Source organism: Lynx canadensis, chromosome C1 (assembly GCF_007474595.2).
Source record: "Lynx canadensis isolate LIC74 chromosome C1, mLynCan4.pri.v2, whole genome shotgun sequence".
Classification (NCBI taxonomy): Eukaryota; Metazoa; Chordata; class Mammalia; order Carnivora; family Felidae; genus Lynx; species Lynx canadensis.
This window is the reverse complement of record NC_044310.1, coordinates 205,899,471-205,919,759: the sequence shown is the minus strand read 5'-3', so window position 1 is coordinate 205,919,759 and position 20,289 is coordinate 205,899,471. Positions and strand designations below refer to the sequence as shown.

The window sequence follows — 20,289 nt, the reverse complement described above, 5'->3', positions numbered from 1 at the left end:
CCTCCCGCCTCCCATCCAGTCACTGAGCCGTGCAGATCCTGCTTCTTTGACCTTTCCCACATTCTTCCTTCCTCATACCCACCGCCACTCCTTTAGTCAGGCCCTCACTGTGCCTCACTTGTACTGTTAGGGAAACCTCCCTGCTCCAATCCACCCACCACCTTGCTGCCGTCCTTTAAAGTGCAGATCTGATCCTGCTTTTGCCCAGCGCAAAATCCTTCCGTGTAACCCCCACCGCCTACAGGCAGGACAGAGCAAGTCCCTTGGCATGTTGTGAGTTCTTTTACTTGTTGCGTTGAATTTCTTCCTGACCGGAACCTTAGGCTTCATCCATATTGAACTTTTCCAAATTTGCCATGCTCTTGTCCCACTCCTCACGGTCTCTGCCTAATGAACTCATCCTTTCTGTGAAGCCTTAGCTGACTTTAAGTGGATAAGGACCTTCTTCGTGCCACCTCCGTACCTTGCACTTAACTATATTTACGCATCTGACTTCTTTATAGAGGAGTAAGTAGTAGGAATTGTTTTATTTTTGTAGCCTTGGCACCTGGTATAGCCACCCGCCACGTAGTAGGTTCTTGTAAATGTTGAACTGAAGTTCATTGTCAAGATCAGAATCTTCAGACCAGCTTTTCACTAGAATATACTGGTAATGACGGTTTGTGTTCAATTTTTGATAACAAGAAAGTCCCTCAAAATGCTGTATGAGGTAGTAGAGTGATGTAGAATGTAACTAAGGAAGAGAACCGTTAATTGTTGCAGACCTAGTACGTTTTAGGGTGCTGTGGCAGGTCTGTTACCTGCATAATAATGTTGAAAACTTTCCCAGAGTTCCTGCTATAAATAAATGGCTGTAAAATGCTACTTTATGGATGAGGTCTAGGAGTCAGGAAGTTTACATAAGGTGCCAGCTCTTAGAACCAGGAAGTGGAGTCGTCAAACTCTGGCCCGGCTAGCCGGGCGCAAGGCCTCAGGATTTTAAAGGATAGGACTTACGTGACATTATCCCATTGTGTTGGATCTGTGTTTCGGAGCCCACTTTACATTTGATCCCTACCCAAACTTCCCAGTGCAGGTAACCTAATTCTCTAGTTGATATTAAATGAATCAGCCCTTAAATAGTCATTTGTTTTTAATATTTTTTGTCACTTTTGTTTTTTTATTATTTTTTTTTCAACGTTTATTTATTTTTTGGGGGACAGAGAGAGACAGAGCATGAACAGGGGAGGGGCAGAGAGGGAGACACAGAATCGGAAACAGGCTCCAGGCTCTGAGCCATCAGCCCAGAGCCGGACTCGGGGCTTGAACTCACGGACCGCGAGATCGTGACCTGGCTGAAGTCGGACGCTTAACCGACTGCGCCACCCAGGCGCCCCTCACTTTTGGTTTTAAAATGGTGCTGATGCCTGATATTTCATATGCTTGGTGTAAGGCAGTTTTAAAAGAAAATGCAGTTTATATACTACTCCCATTTAAGCTGAACAAATTAAAATTAGCAATCTCCTTTTTTTTCCAGCTGACGAAGAATTTGATGAACTGTGTTTTGAATTTGGTCTGGAACTTGATGAAATTGTATGTATTGAATATTTTTTCAATAGTTTGTGTATAAGCGCATTTTGCAGAGGCCTACTGTATTTTGTTACCTTACGGTTAGACTGACATGGAATATTTGTGGGCTATGGTGATTGCTGTGTTCTTGGTGTTAAGGGGCTAAGCTTCAGTTCTAAGAGAGTCTGTTGCTTTCTTTAAAATCTCAGAGAGGGTTTCCATGTTACGTTGTCACCTAAAGTTATTGGGCTAATGCTGGGGAGACGGATAGACCATCTCGAGTAACCCCAGAACGAGGGTGTGCTCCTTTGCAGTGTGGTGCCTTTTTATAAATTATGGAAAGAGGCCTGGGGAGCGATGGAAACGTTACTTTAGCCAGAGTTTATGTCTCACTGGCCTGTGGTTCCCCCTACTTCTCTTCCTCTGCCCTACCGTACCTTCCTCTCTTCCTGTGTAACCAATATTAATTCATTCCTCACTCGTTACTGTATACATTGGCCTTGTAAAATGATCTTCTGTTTTTTGAAGGGCTGCCTGTAAAAATCATTATGAAGCATATCCCTAGTCTTTCAATTATTAAATAATTATTAAATTAGTATAATAAAATATTAATAAAAACATCAAATATTACTATAATATTTAAATATTGAAAATTAGATAACATATTTGCAAAATATATTACTCATGATCATGTAATAGACATTGTATTTATAACTAAAATGATTTAATGTTTCTCTTGTAATTAGTGTTATTTTTTTCTTACACCTTTTATCTTCTTGATCTCTGCAGTGTTACAACACTGTGAGGCTAAATCTTTAGGCTGACATAATGTAAATTGATTTGCCTTGTTTTTTCTGCTGCTTTAACTGATGTTACAGGAAACCTTTGTTTTGTTAATGAGCATCTCTTTGCTTGAAGTTGACTGAGATTTTTCTGTTAAATTGCTGTGATAATTACACTTGGCTTATGTTTGAGGCTGTGTTATATCTAAGCATTGGACTGGATATCAGAGAATCTGAGTAATAGGTTAAGCTCCCACATTCACTAGCTGGGTAACCACTGACAATTAAATTACATCGCTTCTCTGGGCCTTCTTCTCATGTGTGAAATAAGGGCTGGACTATACGATTGATGTAGACCCCTTCCAGCTCTGAAATTTCTGTGGTCTTTGATTTCAGTAAGATTTTTATTAGCCCTCACAGACCCAGTCTTCACATACAGTCCTAGCATGATCTGAGATCCTGAAATGAAAGATTTAAGCTGGTGTCTTTTTTGCAAAGGGGGTAGGCCTTTTTTCTGTAATTCAGAGGTCTTCATTTCTCTGCTTCCCACATTTTCTCCCCTTTTTCATAAGGGTCCTTTCTGAAATGCCACATCTCCTATGATGGGGGAGATAAGAACGCAACATGAAAGGAGGCAGAGGGAGGAGGAAGAATTTTTAAATAGAGCTCGATCAAAGGGGGTCAATGAAATTGCTGTTTATTTTTTAAATTGAAGTATAATTAACATGCAGTATCTTATTTCAGGTGTACACCATAGTAATTCTTATCTTTCTTGACAGTGGTTTATCTTTAAGAATATCTGTTACTGGGGCACCTGGGTGGCTCAGTCGGTTAATCGTCTGACTTGATTTCAGCTCAGGTCATGATCTCACGGTTCGTGAGTTCAAGCCCCACATCAGGCTCCATGCTATCCGTGAGGAGCCTGCTTAGGATTCTCTCTCTCTCTCTCTCTCTCTCTCTCTCTCTCTCTCTTTCTCCATCTCTCTCTTTCTCCATCTCTCTCTCTCTCTCTGCCCCTCTCCCACTTGCTCTCTCAAAATAAATAAACTTAAAAAAAATTTAAATCTGTTATTATCTGCTGTAATGTGGCATTTGAGATATTCTAAGCTTTTGGCCACTGTATTAAAATTATTTTAGTGGTATTTCTTCTCTCTTCTCTCTCTTGGTTGCTTTATTCTTGCTGCTCCATACCTTTTCTGTCATTAGATTGCTTCCCGTTGTGTCTGTAATCTCTTCTCATTTGTACCACAGCTTCTCATCGCTTCATACTTTTTTGTTTTTGTTTTATTTTTTATTTTATTTTTTTGAAAATATTTTTATTTATTTTTGAGACAGAGAGAGACAGAGCGTGAGCAGGGGAGGGGCAGAGAGAGAGGGAGACACAGATTCTGAAGGAGGCTCCAGGCTCTGAGCTGCCAGCACAGAGCCCAACGCGGGGCTTGAACTCACAAACTGTGAGATCATGACCTGAGCCGAAGGTCGGATGCTCAACCGACTGAGCCACCCAGGTGCCCCTGTTTGTTTGTTTGTTTTTTTTTTTTTTTTTAATATTACTCTCATTCACATGGGTGCCTACTGGATTTAGCTTTGAGAGTCATTATAAGCCCTATTTCTTTTACTTGGTGAATCATCTTGACTTTGCCTCTTTGGCACTTTTCGTTGTTGTTGCCCTCCGTACTTGGTGATGGTGTATTTTCTTTTAAATCCAGGGTGGGCAAACTTTTTTTGTAAAGGGCCAGATAGTAGCCTTGTAGGTGGTGTAGTCTCTGTCACAACTCAGCTGTTGCAGTATGTAAGTCACAATAGGTGAGATATAAACAGATGGTCCTGGTGATGTTCCATTAAAACTTTATTTACAAAAACAGGTGGCAGGCATGATAATGGCCAGTGGGCCATAGTTTGCTGACCCTTGCTTCAGATGAATTAGTGCTGTTCTGGAATGACTGAGGATGCTAGATGTCAGAACTCAGCAAAAATTGGAGTCTTTTCTGGTGCTGTGATTGTAACACTTAATACTTTTATTTTTGTTGCAAATATAATAAACACATTTTACTGCCGAAAAGAACATGTATAATGTCGTTACTACTTTATAGCACTGATTACTACTTTTTCAGAAGAGTTAACATTTATTTCACTTTATTTTTTTGGGGCTTGTTTTAGACTTCTGAGAAAGAAATCATAAGTAAGGAACAAGGTAATGAAAAGGCGGAGGGAGCCTCTGATGTTGTTCTTTACAAAATTGATGTCCCTGCCAATAGATATGATCTTCTTTGTTTGGAAGGATTGGTTCGAGGACTTCAAGTCTTCAAAGAAAGGTAAGAAAATGTTTAGTAAATACTTTGCTAAGTTAGGTTTCGTTTGCCTGTCATTATCAGCAACCCTGTTTAAGTCTTCAGAAAAAGAGTTGTGGGACAGGTACACAGCATTGGGGCTGCATAGAGAGAGGCTTGGAGAGGAAGATTCATGCAGATTATAGCCATCTGAAAATTTGCATATTGAGTCCTAGCCTTTTATTTTGGGAACATATTTAAAACTGGAGTGGCTAATGATTTTATGGTTTCTTAAAATTTTTAGTGGGTTCATGTGCATTTCCTCAGTAATTCAGTTGAAGTAGACGTTGGGAGGAAAGTAGAGGTGTCAAACCTTGATACGCTGTTTGCTTAAGAACTCTAAGACGACTCAGGAGTGGAGCTTCCTAACTGGAAAACTGAAAGTCTTGTGATGGCTGTCTGACCGTGGGCAAGTTAATTGGCCTCTCTGATTTTAGTCTCCTAGTTTAGGATGGATATTTTTAAGTCCCCTTCCAACTACTCATGTAATGAATACAGAAAGTAATGAATATACAAAGTGAAAAAGAGGTGAAACAGTAACAGCTATCAAAATAATTATTTTTGGTTTTGATTACGTATGTATTATTTGGTTAGCTGCAAAAGAATAAGAGCCTCTGGCCGGTGGGCTAGATTCTACAACTGTGAGGTTTCAGATGACTGATGGGTGTGGGTGAAAGGGTGATGATGAGGCATTTGGTTTAGATGGTTAAAATTTGGAGGGTGACTCCATTCATTCTCTCTGCATGACAGATCCTCTTATTTTAGGATCAGGGATGATCCCTTAGAGTGCATTTTCCAAATCTGCTTGATTAGAATTTTCTACTCTTAGCAGGCACCTCATGTGATACTTAACGATCAGACAAAATTAGGAGAGTGACTTGCTGCTCAGAGTGTGGTCTGTGGACCAGCGTACTCTCTCTCACCTGAGAGTTGTTAGAACTGCAGAATCTCAGCCTGTCCTCAAGACCTGTTGAATCACTCTGTGGTTTAACAAATTCCCCACTTGACTATAAGCGAGTTAAGGTTTGAGAAGTACTGATTAAAACAGTAGTTCCCAATCTCTTATAAGAATTACCTGGACTGTGCCTTCAAAATATACCATTTACCAGGCCTTTCCTTGAATATCCTGATTCAGTACATCCAGATGGAACCAGGCAATCTGTATTTTTTTTAAAGTTTGTTTATTTTGGCAGAGCTATAGTGTGTGCAAGTGAGCAGAAGTGGGGAAGGGGCAGAGAGAGAGAGAGAGAGAGACAGAGAGAGAACTCCAAGCAGGCTCCCTGCTGTCAGTGTGGAGCCTGATGTGGGGCTTGAACTCATGAACCATGAGATCATGACCTGAGCTGAAACCCAGAGTTGGATGCTCAACCGACAGAGCCACCTAGGCTCCCCAGGCAATTTTTTTTTTTAACATTTTTTTTTTTCAACGTTTGTTTATTTTTGAGAGAGAGAATGTGTGGAGGAGGGTCAGAGAGGAAAACAGAGGATCCAAAGTGGGAGAGGTGCTGACAGCAGACAGCCTGATACGGGGCTCAGACTCACGGACTGTGAGATCACGACCTGAGCCCAGGTCAGACGGTTAACTGACTGAGCCACCCAGGGGCCCCAGCAATCTGTATTTTTAATAAACCCTATTTTTCCTAGAGGTTCAGAATCTCATGGTTGGAATAAAGCTTAAAGGTTATTGAATCTAGTCCTTCAGCTGATGTAAATGCCCCCCTTCCCCCCTACCCCCCCATGGTTGCTTAGTGTCTTCTAGCCTCTGCTGATCCTGCATTAGTAGGGCTCCCCTATATCTAGGGCATGCTATACCATTTTTGGACCGCTTTAAATGTTAGAAAGTTTGCTTTTTGTTTTGATATTCAGCCTAAATTTGATTTTCTTTAACTTCAGCCAGTTGTCCTAGATCTATTCATTTTGTATGCTTTTACACAGACTACAGCTGATGAAATGGTTTGGTGAAAAATGGGCAAGTTTGTTTTAATTGCCTTTTAGGATAAAGGCTCCAGTGTATAAACGGGTAACACCTAATGGAGAAATCCAGAAATTGATCATCACAGAGGAGGTAATAAAGATAAATTCTTATTTTCCTTCTTAAAAAATTTCCTTGGTGTGTATATTGATAAGGTGGGGAGGAAAATGAAACAAAGCTGACCCTCTGCCAAATATAATTTTCTTTGATCGTTTGCTAAAAATGGACGTATATTTAGCCTCTAGCTCTTAAAAACTGTCAGTTTGTTCCCTTTCATTTCTCAGTAACAGCAAAGCATCAGTTTTCCTGAATAATTTTGGAAAATAACACCCATGTGTTTATTTAAGGTACTTTGAGATATAATTGTTTAAGTTGTGATACATTAATAAAATTTACAGAAACTTTGAGGGGACATCACCTTGGTAAAAACATCAACTATGAGAAAACTACTTAAAAACACTAATTTTTTCTCAGTTATTTAGTAAATTTTCAGAAATTTTGCTGACATGTAAATTCCATGAGAATGACGACTTTGTCTCTTGTCACCACTCTGTCTTGGATTGAATGAATATATGAATATACATGTTATACATGTTTGCGAATTTGTGATAGTATCAAGAGTGCAGCTAACTTTGTTTTACAAGACGTTATTACAAAGAAAGGCCCTAGTCTGGACTCTATCTAACGGCCTGATGCACTGCAGACGGCAAGAATACGCCCTTATGCTGTGGCTGCGGTTCTCCGGAATATCAAGTTCACTAAAGATCGATACGACAGCTTCATTGAACTTCAGGAGAAACTACATCAGAACATTTGCAGGTTTGTCGTTGCCTCTTCTGTCCTCCTTACCTTCCTCTGTCCCTTCCCTCCTCTTTTTCCTTTTTACCCTTCTCTCTCTCTCTCTCTCTCTCTCTCTCTCTCTACCCCCCCTTCCCTCCCTCCTTCCTTTCTTCTTCTGCAGATTTTTTCAAAGCGTTTCTAAATTAATCTGTGAGAGTAACAAGTTTAAATCTGCTTAGCTAAATTGCAGTCAGTTTAGATTTTACCAGACAGCTATTTGTTACTGCTTATAAACAGTGCATAGATGGAGAAACAAGAGCTCTATTGGGAAAACTATATGGAGAAGAAATATCTAGTCCTAGAGATTTCCTTGGTTTTTATGTTTGTGTTATTGTCGTTTGGTTCAAATTCTTAGTAGTGCCTTATACTACTAAATGTTAAATGGTGGTAATTTGAAGTATGACCTGTCATTTTAAAATGGAAAAATTTTGGCTTGATGTCTCTTCTTGAGTATAATTATAAATTTGACAGATGAAACTTGAGACTTCTAAGTAACTGAATTTTCTTACTTATTGGACATTACTACTGATCATTTCCCATATGCTCCTTTAGCGCAGTGATCTTCAAACCTGTATAATTCCTGAACTCCTAAAGGTCAAGGAGGGTAACAGTGGGAGTCTTTGAACTAACTTCAGCATTTAAAAAATCCTAATGGAAGTAAATGATGTATTTACGGATAAAATCAAGCTTTAGCTAACATAGCAAGGTTTTTTTGTATTGGTCCTGAAATATATCAGCATATCTCATGCTGATCAAAAGGTATGATTAACAGTTAGAGATGTCTTGAATAAAAATAGAAAAATTTATTAATTGCGGTAATCGCAGTTTGGTAAACTGGAGACTAGAAGAGGCTTTTGTGTAAGTGATGGGGAAGGGGTGGAGGGGACCCTGGATGTTTTCTTCTGGGATGAAGTGTTTTAAAAATAAAACATCAGTAGGTCTCTATTTCCAGAAACATCTTTGTTTATGTGGTAAAAGAAACTTTTTCAGTTTCTCAATATTCCCAGTTCTGCTGTAAAAATAGTCTGTGTGTTAGCTTGTTAATGTCATTATTAAGCAAAACAATAAGAATTTAAATATCTCAAATGAACAAAAGATTTCTGACCAGCATAGGTATAGCTAGTAAGTGGTTGAGCCCGATTATATGTTCTGGACGTACTTTATTTGAAGAATCTATTTTTAACTAAATTGGAAGGCATTTCCTCACTTAATTCAGCTTTAACCTCTGTTTATGTGGTATTTCTGGGAATCCTGAGCTTTTTCTACCGGGAGAAATAAACTACATCCTGATACTCTGGTGTGCCAGTGTCCTTACCTGTCAGTAAATCTTAATTAACCTGCATGGGCTTTGGAAACTTTTTTTCAAGAAATACACTCATCTCATTTACATTATCAAATGTATTGGCATAAAGTGGTTCACGATGTTTTCTTAGAGAGAGAGAGAGAGAGAGTGTGTGTGGAGGAGGGGCACATGGGGGAGAGAGGACATACCAAGCCGAGATGGGGCTGATCTCACGAATAAGGAGATCATGACCTGAGGGGAAATCCAGAGTAGCTTAACCGACTGAACCTCCCAGGTGCCCCTCTTAATGTCTGTAGTGATACCACCTTTTCATTCCTGTCTGTTCCCTTGATCACTGTGGCTGGAGGATCGATCGTATTGATCTAAAAAAACCCAGCTTTTGGTTTTATTGACTTTTCCCCTCTTTGATTAGGTTCTGTGTAGGGCAAACTGCTAATCCGGAGGCAAGACCTTTCTGTCTACTTGATCCCTTCCCACAGGAAACAGGTTTTCCATCTGTCCGGACACTGTTCTTCCAATAGTTCTTTCTCTGTCCTCGAGTAACTTCCTCACGTGTGTGCGCTGATCAGTACTCAGCAGAACCCTTGAGGGGGTTCCTCTGCAGATGTCCAGGATTCTGATAGCCCTGTCCACTTCAGTACTGTTTCCGGTGAACTCCAGCAGTCTTGGTCTCCCCAGACTCCCCGTTACATACTCAGGAGTCTGCTGATCTTCAACCCTGTCCCCCTTCCCTGCCTTACAGCATGGAAACCCCTCGAGGCAGTAAGCCGGGCAGTCGTGGGGCTCCCTTCATTGATTTGCTGTCTGTCAGGGATTGCCTTCACTGCCTCATGTCCAGGGCCACCCATGAAACAGTTTCCTGTATTTTCCCCTTTTGTGGTTTCAGGCAAGACTGTAAATCTAGTGTGTCACTCCATCTTGGCCGGAAGTGTCCACTGAATTTTTACCTTTTTCATCTCTAGAATCCATTTGGTTTCTTAAACAAACCAAACTTTTTTTTATTTTTTTTTAATTTTTGAGAGAGAAACAGTATACACGCAGGGGAGGTGCGGAGAGAGAGGGAGACAGAATCCAAAGCAGGCCCTAGGCTCCGAGCTAACAGCAGAGCCCTAAGTGGGGCTCTGACTCACTGACCATGGGATCATGATCCGAGCCGAAGTCAGATGCTCAACCCACTGAGCCACCCAGGTGCCCCCTCTTGGCTTCTTCTTAAGTGTTTCTTTCTTTTTTTTTATTTTTTTATTTTTTTCTGTTATTTCCTTTTCTGCTCCTTATGTGTATATTTTCCCCATAATTCTTGAACATTTTTTATGGTAGGAGCTTTAAAATTTGCATGGTGATTTGACAGTCTGGGTCATCTTAGCATTGGTTTTTACAGACTGGTTTTTTGTCTAGAGTAGGAGTCCCATTTCCCTGTCTTTTGATTGCACATAGAATGTTATGTTATGGGTAAGGTTCTTGATTTTCTCTGAGGAGTGATTTTGTCTTGCCAGCAGAGACTTTTGAATACTTAGACTCAGATTCAAAACACTTAGCTAGGCGAGACCTCTGCAGTTGGCAACCACTGAATTTCCCACTCTGTTCTTTCAGCTCTCCCCTGCTTTTTCAGGGCAAGACTTTACAATTTTTGCCAGTATGATAGGGAAATCTTGATTTCTAACTTATTTTTAGGTTGCATATTTTCATATATCTGGGATATATTTTGTGTCTTAAGGGGTGTCCTACTCCAGTTTTACACAATTGTCCTGTATTTTCTTTTGAATAATTTTTGTAGTTCCTTCTATGAGTGTATGTGTGTTTATCTCGTTTTTCCAAATGCATAGCTCTTTGATTCATATGGAATTTATTTTTTTGTGATGGGTTTGAAATCGAAATTTAGTGACCTTTTGTGGGGATACTCTTAGGATTAAGGAATCATTACTATCTTAAAAAAACACACACGGGGCGCCTGGGTGGCTCAGTCGTTGGGCGGCTGACTTCGGCTCAGGTCATGATCTCACGGTCCGTGAGTTCGAGCCCCACGTCGGGCTCTGTGCTGACAGCTCAGAGCCTGGAGCCTGTTTCAGATTCTGTGTCTCCCTCTCTCTGACCCTCCCCCGTTCATGCTCTGTCTCTCTCTGTCTCAAAAATAAATAAACATTAAAAAAAAATTAAAACAAAACACACACATGGACCTTCTTACACATGGATTTGAGTTAATGTATCTAAACTTATGGAACTGTGTATTACAACCTATGATATTTCTGGAGTTACTATCTTCCGGAAGCACATAACTGAGAGTAAAGTAACACTTCTTTGTGCTTGTTAACAGTTTTATTTCTTAAATTTCTTGTTACCTGTCTTGAAGGATGACCAAGATTTATTTCTTACAACTTTTGAAAACTATTTCACAGGTCATGTAATGTGGGCCTTCATAAAATCCTTGATTGCCAATGCATTTTATCTGGTGTGTATATGCACTTATACATAAATACTAAAATATATTTGTATTTCCCTCTAAAACTAATTTTAAGAAGTCTTAAGAATGGCATACATTTTGACCAAGTTTCTTTTTGAATTGTCTTTCAGAAAGCTTAGAGCTAAATTTGTGACACTGTGTGCTAAGACTGTAGGCCTTTAGATTCTAAATTAGTATTAATATTGTTCCTGGCTCTGTTTTATATTCCTGTTTCTTTCTCTCCTAATCTTGCTATAAATTCCTAAAATTTCCTTAAATCCTTTGCACATAAACTGTATAACAAATGAAATTAATACCTTCTGAACTTCCCTTGCACATTAAATTTTAAATGTAATTCACAGTTCTTTAATTTTTTCCCTTATTGAAGTCATACAGCTTTGTGACAGAAAATTAAGGAAAATATAGAAAAACCAAAAAACACAGCAGTTTGGTAGTTTATTCTAATAAAACATTTGTTCACTTGAAGACCCAAAGAGGAGTTAAAAAGGGTGTGTTCACTAATGTCCTAGTTAACACAGTACTTAGGAGAGCACTGCAGCAAGGAATCTATTCTGGCTCCTGAAATAATATGTTTTAAGTAGCTAGAATTTCTCATTACTTTGGATGGCTGTGAGAATTTGTTCATTATACTCTTCTAAACTTGCCTTGTAATAACAGGCTATTTTAGGGAAGTGTCAAAAATCGTTTTGTTAAAACGTCTGTTAGCTCCCGAGTATCTGCTTTGGACTATTAGAACTTGTTTTGTCTGTCCTCTCCCTCTTTTCTCTCAACATTTAGGAAAAGAGCCTTGGTTGCTATTGGTACCCATGATTTGGACACTTTGTCAGGCCCTTTTACTTACACTGCAAAGCGACCTTCAGATATCAAATTCAAGCCTCTAAATAAGACCAAGGAGTATACAGCCTGTGAATTGATGAACATATACAAGGTAGATTGTTTTTTTTATCTTATGCAATAGCTCTCCATAAATCAAGAAAATTCCTTTAATGTCTGGTCTTGGAATAGGGAGATGTAAATGACTACTTTTAATTTTTATTTTAAAAAATTATTTTAAATGAGTCCTTTTAAAAAACTGTGTCTTAGCTCCATCCACGAGCTACTGATTCCTTTGATCTAGAGTGTGGCCTGGGCATATTTTTGTTACTTTTTTAACCTCTTGGTGATTTTAATCTACAGCTAGAATTGAGAACCAATGCAGCGGAATATGTCACATTGTGATATTCCTGTCCAGGTATAATTAAACCTCATGAGAATACGAAGAATAAGATTAAGCTAGTTTTTTGTGAGAAAAAATATTACAATGTATCTACCTCCTACTGTTTAGCATTTTAGGTTCCAGCAGTTAAAATCCTTTAGTAGTCACTTTAAATGGCATTTGAAAAATAAAAGTAGTAGGTATCATTCAGAAAAAGCAGCTCTTATCCTTGGCCTGATTGGCCAGTGATTTCTTTCCTGTTGAGGTAGTTTTGTGATGGTTTGTGTTTTGCTTGAGACCATTCAGGCTTGCAAATCTGTTTTCAGTCTTGAAAAATGACTAGGCTGTGCTCTCATCTCTTCTTCTGTTGGAGAGGAGGTATACAAGGCTATTGAGATATTTATATTAGCAAATCAAATCTAGAACTTTCTCTCATTTGGGACCATTTTATTATTTTTCTGTGCTAGATAGGTGTGTAAACTAATTCACAGTTTGGCTTCCTTTTTTTCAGACTGACAACCAACTTAAACATTACTTACATATCATTGAAAATAAACCCCTGTTCCCAGTTATCTATGATAGCAACGGTGTCGTCCTTTCAATGCCTCCAATCATCAATGGTGAGTTGTTTCTTGAGCCTCAGGGTTTTTTGTTTGTTTTCTCTTTTTTGGGTTTTTTTCTGTTTTATCCTTCAATATTTCTGTAGAATTGAACTTTAGACTTGGCTGAATCAAATCAAATCTTCATCTGGAATCTCAGAATTTGTAGATTTTATTGTAATGGTTTTTATTTAATAAACGTTTTACTGGTGTTTTTATATAACAAAAAAAAATTTTTAACGTTTATTTTTTGATAGCATGAGAAGGGCAGAGAGACAGGCAGACAGAGGATCTGAAGTGGGCTATGCACTGACAGCAGTGAGCCCAGTGCCGGGTTCAAACTCATGTACCGTGAGACCATGACCTGAGCAGAAGTCGGATGCTCAATCGACTGAGCCACCCAGGCGCCCCTTTAATTTAATTTTTTTTTAGTGTTAATTTATTTTTGAGAGAGAGAGAGACAGATGGAGCATGAGTGGGGGAGGGGCAGAGAGAGAGAGGGAGAGAGAGAATCGCCAGCAGGCTGTCAGTGTGGAGCCCCACTCAGGGCTCAAACCCAGGAACTGCGAGGTCATGACATGAGCTGAAGTCAGACACTCAACTGACTGAGCCCCCCCAGGGTCCCCCAGTATATAACGTTTAAATGTGTAAATGTCGGTACATAGGTACTTACTGGTGCCAGTCTCTGGATTCTGTCCTGTTCTTCCAGAGCGTGTTGATATTTTGGTTTTAGCCTGTGATTTGCTTGGTTAAGCTCAAATTCTGTCTAACCTGCTGTTTTTTTTCTTTTTTTTCCCCCAGTATATGAAATTTATTGTCAAATTGGTTTCCATACAACACCCAGTGCTCATCCCAAAAGGTGCCCTCCTCAATACCCATCACCCTCCCTCCCACCCCCCATCAACCCTCAGTTTGTTCTCAGTTTTTAAGAGTCTCTTATGCTTTGGCTCTCTCCCACTCTAACCTCTTTTTTTTTTTTTTTTTCTTTCCCCTCCCCCATGGGTTTCTGTTAAGTTTCTCAGGATCCATATAAGAGTGAAAACATATGGTATCTGTCTTTCTCTGTATGGTTTATTTCACTTAGCATAACACTCTCCAGTTCCATCCACGTTGCTATAAAGGGCCAAATTTCATTCTTTCTCATTGCCACGTAGTACTCCATTGTGTATATAAACCACAATTTCTTTATCCATTCATCAGTAACCTGCTATTTTATAGTTAAAACTTTTAAGCTGAATTTTGGCCCTCTTTTTCTCAGTCCTGAGGGCTTGTTTGATGAGGCAACTTGAATGTATTCACAAAATTTAATGACCTCAGAGCCGTAGATGTTACCCTTTTGGAGAGGAGAAGGTTTAGTTGATTCATGATGAGAAGAGTTTCTTGTCCTTGAGGTCTTGGACTTGAGCTGTTACAGTGGTTCAGAACCTGAGCTTCAGAGTAGCCGGACTGAGACCATATCATAGCCTTGCTGCTTCATGGATTGGGATCAGGGTCAAGGAGCTCAAGCTCTGAATGTTCGTTCTACCTGCAGCTCCGGCACAGGGTTGTGGTGAAGGTGTGAGGAGACGGCTTCTTCCGGTGCCGGCAGAGCAGCTGGTGGGCTGAATGCACTTAGTAACAGTTGGTTACTGTTTTCTCTTGATGCACCTGCTTGCAGTGGGGGCTTAAAATAAAAGTTGCGTTTTCACCTTACCTCTGAGATATCAGTTTATATCGTGTCCTAATTGAAAATGTCATTCCTGTGTTGGAGAGCTTTTTTAGCGCACCTGTATTTCTGAAACTGATTGTTTTTGTTACCTTGTGTTTGTTGCAGGAAATCATTCCAAAATAACTGTAAATACTCGAAATGTATTTATTGAATGCACAGGAACGGACTTTACTAAGGTAAGTGAAACAGATTCCACTTTTATACTGTAGGACAGGACAGATTTTATTTCTGGCCAAGACTATATGGCTGAACTACAAAGTGTTGATTTCGTAGATGGGAACATACTTCAGAAATTTAGAAATTAGAAAACTGTAGATGTTCTGTACTTGGTAATGGTGTGTTCATTTAATCAACAAACCTTTAATGAGTACTTCTGTCTTTCCAGTGCTGTGAATTTAATGAGGTACAAGTTTCTTGACTTTAAGGAACTCATTCTGGTGGGAGAATTAGCCATATACCTAACTGTAAAATTGAGAAATGGAATAAAGTGTTGTATAACTTGTTTGTTTTAGTTGGCTTAATTTAAATGCTGAGTAATTTGGTGCCTTGTGTACCTGGTAATAAGTTTTTAAAAATGAACTGGCTATAAAGAAGCATTATTTAGCAAGTTGACAAAGGGCATGTGCATGTGATGATATCTAGAGTATGTAGAATACTAGTTCAGTCACTTTTAGTAAATACGTATATTAGATTGCTATGAAACACCCCCCACCCCCGATTTCTTTACACGGGTTAAGTAAGGCGTAAGGTGAGGTGGCAGGTAAGCAAATTGGGAAAGATAAGCTTGAACGGCAGGAGAAGCCTGGCCTGTAGAAATAGGGCAGATAAATGACATCTAATACATCTTAACAGGATTGGACACCACTGTAAGGTATTTCATTTATAACTTTTATGGGCCATATTTGCCGTCAGAAATCCTAGAGTGATGATGGCTTACACTATTTACCAATTAAAAAGAATTCATACGTTAACAGACCTTTAGGTAGCTTTCCTAAATCTTACATTTAAACAGTGAAGGGTATGTAAAAGCAAAGCCTATATCCCAATAAGTTTACTGTATTTTTTTCTGAGAATATTTTTCCAGTTAAAAACTTTAAGAAATCTGTATGGCCCTTGCAGTATGCCAGGCATTGCTCTCACATTAAAACATTTAATCTTCATAATAACCAGATGAGACTGTAGGAATTTTGTTGTCTCCATGTAACAGATGAAGATGGTGAACTACAGAGATGGTAAAGAACTGGCCCAAAGTCCAGTTACTAGTGAGTGGTCGAGCCAGGAGTCGGGCGCCTGGCTGCAGAGATCTAGGACACTGATGAGGTTTACCCCCAGACTTAGCCGTTTGTCTCCCTTGGAACTTGGTGAACCCAAGGGGGAGGGCCGGGGGAAGTGGATGATTTGTTTCAGTCATGGATTGTTAACTCTCAGAGAACTGAATAAATGCAGACCACCTGAAGGTACGGCTAGGCCTACTTTAGCTCACAAGCTCTTATTCCACTCCCTTTTTTAGAATGTATATATAAAGTCTCATTTTTAGATGTTTGAGGACTAAATTAAATTTTCACTTCCATCTGAGTGAAGAGAGAATATATCTGTAGATTACAATATTTGTCTTTTCCTTTTTTTTTTTTTTTTGCAGGCAAAAATAGTTCTCGATGTTATTGTCACCATGTTCAGTGAATATTGTGAGAATCCGTTTACGTAAGTTCATTTGACATCTTTATTGACAGCCTGTTGTTCTGAAGGCAAAGCAGTGAGGCCTTGTGTTAGACGTAAAGATGAAAAATGTGGCTCTGGTGATTAGAATATATCCTCTCTTTGCGGGGACTAAGATCCGAACATAAATGTATACAATAAAAAGTGATAAGTACTTTAAAATAAATTTCAGTGACGTTCTGGCTGTAAGGGCAGGTTATTGCCAGCTGAGGCACCTGGGCAGACCTCGTGGAGGCAACGAAATTTAAGCTGTGTTTAAGGATCGTTGGATTTGAGGATGTAAACATGGAGGGGCAGCTGAGGAACAGCTAAACAAGTAGGGAAGCACATAGGAGAGCGAAGCATTTATCCTCTATGTATCACTAAGATCTCTGTATTTTTTTCCAGAGCCTATTGTTGGCTTAGACAACATTTAAATGGCCCTTGCTGCGTATCAGCATCATTGTTCATTCAAGTGTTCATCATAATTCAGAATAGCTGCATCACTGCAGAGCCCACACCTGAAATCGCGCGGCAGTGCCAGTTTTGTTGCTTGATGCGCCCCTGAGCGGTTGTGTAGCCAGCTCTCGTGGTGTAACACAGCACCCTGGTGAAGGCTGGGTGTGTGCGTCCGTGTTGGCGGGGAGCCCACAGGGGAAGCGTGCTTTGCAGCCCCGAGAAGAGAACATCAGGCGTGCGCTGCCCCAGGAGAGATGGGAGCCACGGGGAGTGCAACAGCAGGGGGGCGGCGAGTGCAGGGGGATTAATCCAGGCGGCAGTGTTGGAACGTGAATGGATTGAATGTGTTGAGGCTACTGTTACAGGCCAAGTGAGAGACTTGTGAGCCATACGTTCATTTCTAGAACTCCCTGCCTTTTTTTTAAGTGTTTTATTTCTGGCTTTCTCTTTTTTTTTTTTTCCTAAGGGTTGAAGCCGCTGAGGTAGTTTTTCCTAATGGAAAATCATACACCTTTCCAGTAAGTATTTAAGAAGTGGACTTGATAACACAGGTGGTAACAATAGTGGTGCTAGAGTGCTCGTTGTATGTCCGTCCGTCCGTCCACCCACATGCCAGGCCCTATACCATGTGCATTACATGGACATAATCACATCGACCCTGTGAAGGTGGGTGCTGTTATTATGCCCTTTCCCAGATGGAGTTAGAGACCTTCAGATGTTAAATAGCTTGCCTCTTGCTGTTAAGTGGTAGAGCTGTGTGACAGTTGGGCTTCAGCCACCAGCTCCGTTACATGACCACAGTACGTGGCCAGAATTCCTCTGATTTCTTCTAGTAGCTAGTTAACTGGGTAATTTATAGTCTGACCCCTTTTAAGATAACTCAGCCCTCCAAGCCTAATTAATCTGTTCACGTTTGAGTTAACAGTTGCTAAAGGCCATCACTGTAACTAAAAATTCCGAATGTATTAGCAGGACTAAGGAATAAGCACGATTATTGTCCAGACGTAGGATCTTAGTAAAAGAAAAAGAAATCTAAACCAACATTATTCTTAACTGACTGGGTTTTTTTCTTCCCCTAAGATGGTTTTATAAATAAAGATGACCATTCCAACACATGACTGTGTTAGTCATTTAGTTGTGGTTATGATTCAGCGAGGCCATTCTTTAAGCTCTTTTTCTTTGGAATTTTCACTATTCCTCCGTCACTTAAAAAGTGGATCACAGCCTGGAATAGTTTCTACTATTTAAATAGCTTTTAAAGTAGATGAAACCTGCTGAGGTCAGAACACCCCGTCCTGAAAACATGAGTAATTTAGCATCCTATTTTATTCTAGAATATTGATGATAATTCAAAATAAATGTATAACTATAGAAAACGTTGAAATTATGGGCAGTTTCAGTTAAAAATTTTTAGTGGCTGTTAGCTTTTATTATATAATTAACTGATATCTTAAGACTTAGTGACTTAAAACAACAAAGATTTGTTCATGACCATGAACAATAGAATCATGATTCTGTTGGTCAGCTGGGTAGTTCTGGTCTGAGCTGGCTTGGCTAACCTCTGCCAGCCTTGTTCCCGGTCATCAGCTGGTTGGTAGGCTAGCAGCTAGATGACCTTTGATGGCCTCGCTCAAGTCTGCTTAGCCTTGGAGTACCCAGGTCAAGTGTCTGTCACATCCAGCAAGGTAGTTTGGTCTTTATTACATGGTGGCAGTTGCAGGGTTCCCAGCAGCGAGAGAGAGCAAGTCCAGTGCTTCAGTATTTTTAAGCATGGTGTCCTGTTGGCTTAAGCCAATCGTTTTGCTAGATTCAAGGAGGGTGAAATAGACTCTCATTTCTCAGTGTGGGGGCCTTAAGTGTTATATCGTGAGTCCATGGATGCAGCAGAGTTGGGAAGAATTGGCCGTTTATGTGATTTACCACAGTAGTACTTGGAATTAGCCAGAGATAGCTTTTTAGTTTGTTTTACAGTGATGTCTCGAGTTGAGAAAGTTTTTTTCTCTTTAATGTGAAGAACTGTCAAGTATTTTTTGTTTAACTTTTTTTTTTTTAATGTTTATTTTTGAGAGACAGAGACAGAGTATGAGCAGGGGAGGGGCAGAGAGAGAGGGAGACACAGAATCCGAAGCAGGCTCTGGGCTCTGAGCTGTCAGCACAGAGCCCGACGCAGGGCTCGAACTCCTGGACTGTGAGATCGTGACCTGAGCTGGAGTCGGCCACCCAACCGACTGAGCCACCCAGACGCCCCAAGAATCGTCAAGTATTAACAAAAGTGAAATATGTACTTTGAGGAAGAAAAAGATACGTTAAAATTTGGTTGACTTTTCTCATGTAGCTAATTCCTTGAATTTGTTTGCATTATAAAGAGGTTTCATAAATTTGAAATGATGGGATTTCTGAACAGGAGTACTGTATCAGTGTTGTCATTTGTTAATTTATTTCCTTATAAATGTGGATTAAAACAGCTCTTCTCGGATTGTCCTCCCAGAAGAGAATGACCTTCTGAGGAACTGATTGTTCCTCATGTGAAATAGCATGTTTTTTAAAACACTTTGGAAGTTCTTCCTAGTCTTCTGTTATTTCATATAAAAGAATAAGAGGACCTGAAAAGATAAGTGGAAGGCAGTGAGAGAGGCTGGTGGTTGATGGTGGGAGCCTTGGAATTAGGCTGCCTGAACATGTCAGTTCACGTGTTTGTTCATTTGCTACTTGGACACACTTACTCATTAATTGTATACCAAGTGCTTATTCTCTTGTGAGCATGTTTGTAAGCACTGGGAATATAGCATCACAACCTCAGCAGCTTACCATTGTTGTGATCAGGGAATAGTTACTCATCTAAAATTTACTATTCTCATTTCACAAATAAGAAATCTAATAGTATCTGTTGTGAGGGTTAAGGTTCTTAACCCTCTTTGAAGTATCATCAAAGTGTCTCGTACTGTTTAGTTCATATTAACGACTCAGTGAAGGTTGTTTCTGTGGCAGTCAGTAGCATCTGGTTTTGTACTTTTTAAACCCTAACGTGCAGTCACATCAGCTCAGGATCTTGATATCAGATCTGGATTCAGTAGATCCATTGTCACTGCTCCCAGCAACAAGGCCAAAGAGTCTGCATTTCTAAGAGGCACTTGGGTGCTGATGATGTTTCTGCCTGAGCACTGCATTTTGAATGGCAGGCCTCTGGCCCATTGTCCTTACTTGAATCCAAACATTTTTAGATACAGCCTTTTTTGCTAGTGGTAGTTACACTTTTGAGAGTAATTTAGTGATAAGAAACATTCATAGATATGTGTGCAAAGGTGCCGAAAAGCCTGAGTTTTATACATACTTGTTCCTACCTAACGTGGCACAGTTATGTGCTGTTTGAAGGAGAGTGAGTACCAATTTATGAGATGCT

The 20,289-nt window shown here is 39.8% G+C and overlaps 1 protein-coding gene across 6 annotated transcripts in view; it reads left to right on the top strand.

The window, feature by feature from the left end:
• The window catches only part of FARSB (phenylalanyl-tRNA synthetase subunit beta), an 83,370-nt gene that overhangs the window by 15,689 nt on the left and 47,392 nt on the right, over positions 1–20,289 (top strand). For all 6 annotated transcript variants that reach the window (XR_003970698.1, XM_030324152.2, XM_030324151.2 and 3 more), the window contains 9 exons: positions 1,517–1,572; positions 4,491–4,645; positions 6,656–6,725; positions 7,336–7,451; positions 12,011–12,161; positions 12,940–13,048; positions 14,841–14,911; positions 16,375–16,436; positions 17,356–17,407. Coding sequence is in view for 5 of the 6 variants with exons in the window: in XM_030324152.2 (XP_030180012.1) it covers positions 1,517–1,572; positions 4,491–4,645; positions 6,656–6,725; positions 7,336–7,451; positions 12,011–12,161; positions 12,940–13,048; positions 14,841–14,911; positions 16,375–16,436; positions 17,356–17,407 (842 nt within the window). In the remaining variant the exon portion in view is untranslated. The remainder of the gene's footprint in view (positions 1–1,516; positions 1,573–4,490; positions 4,646–6,655; positions 6,726–7,335; positions 7,452–12,010; positions 12,162–12,939; positions 13,049–14,840; positions 14,912–16,374; positions 16,437–17,355; positions 17,408–20,289) is intronic.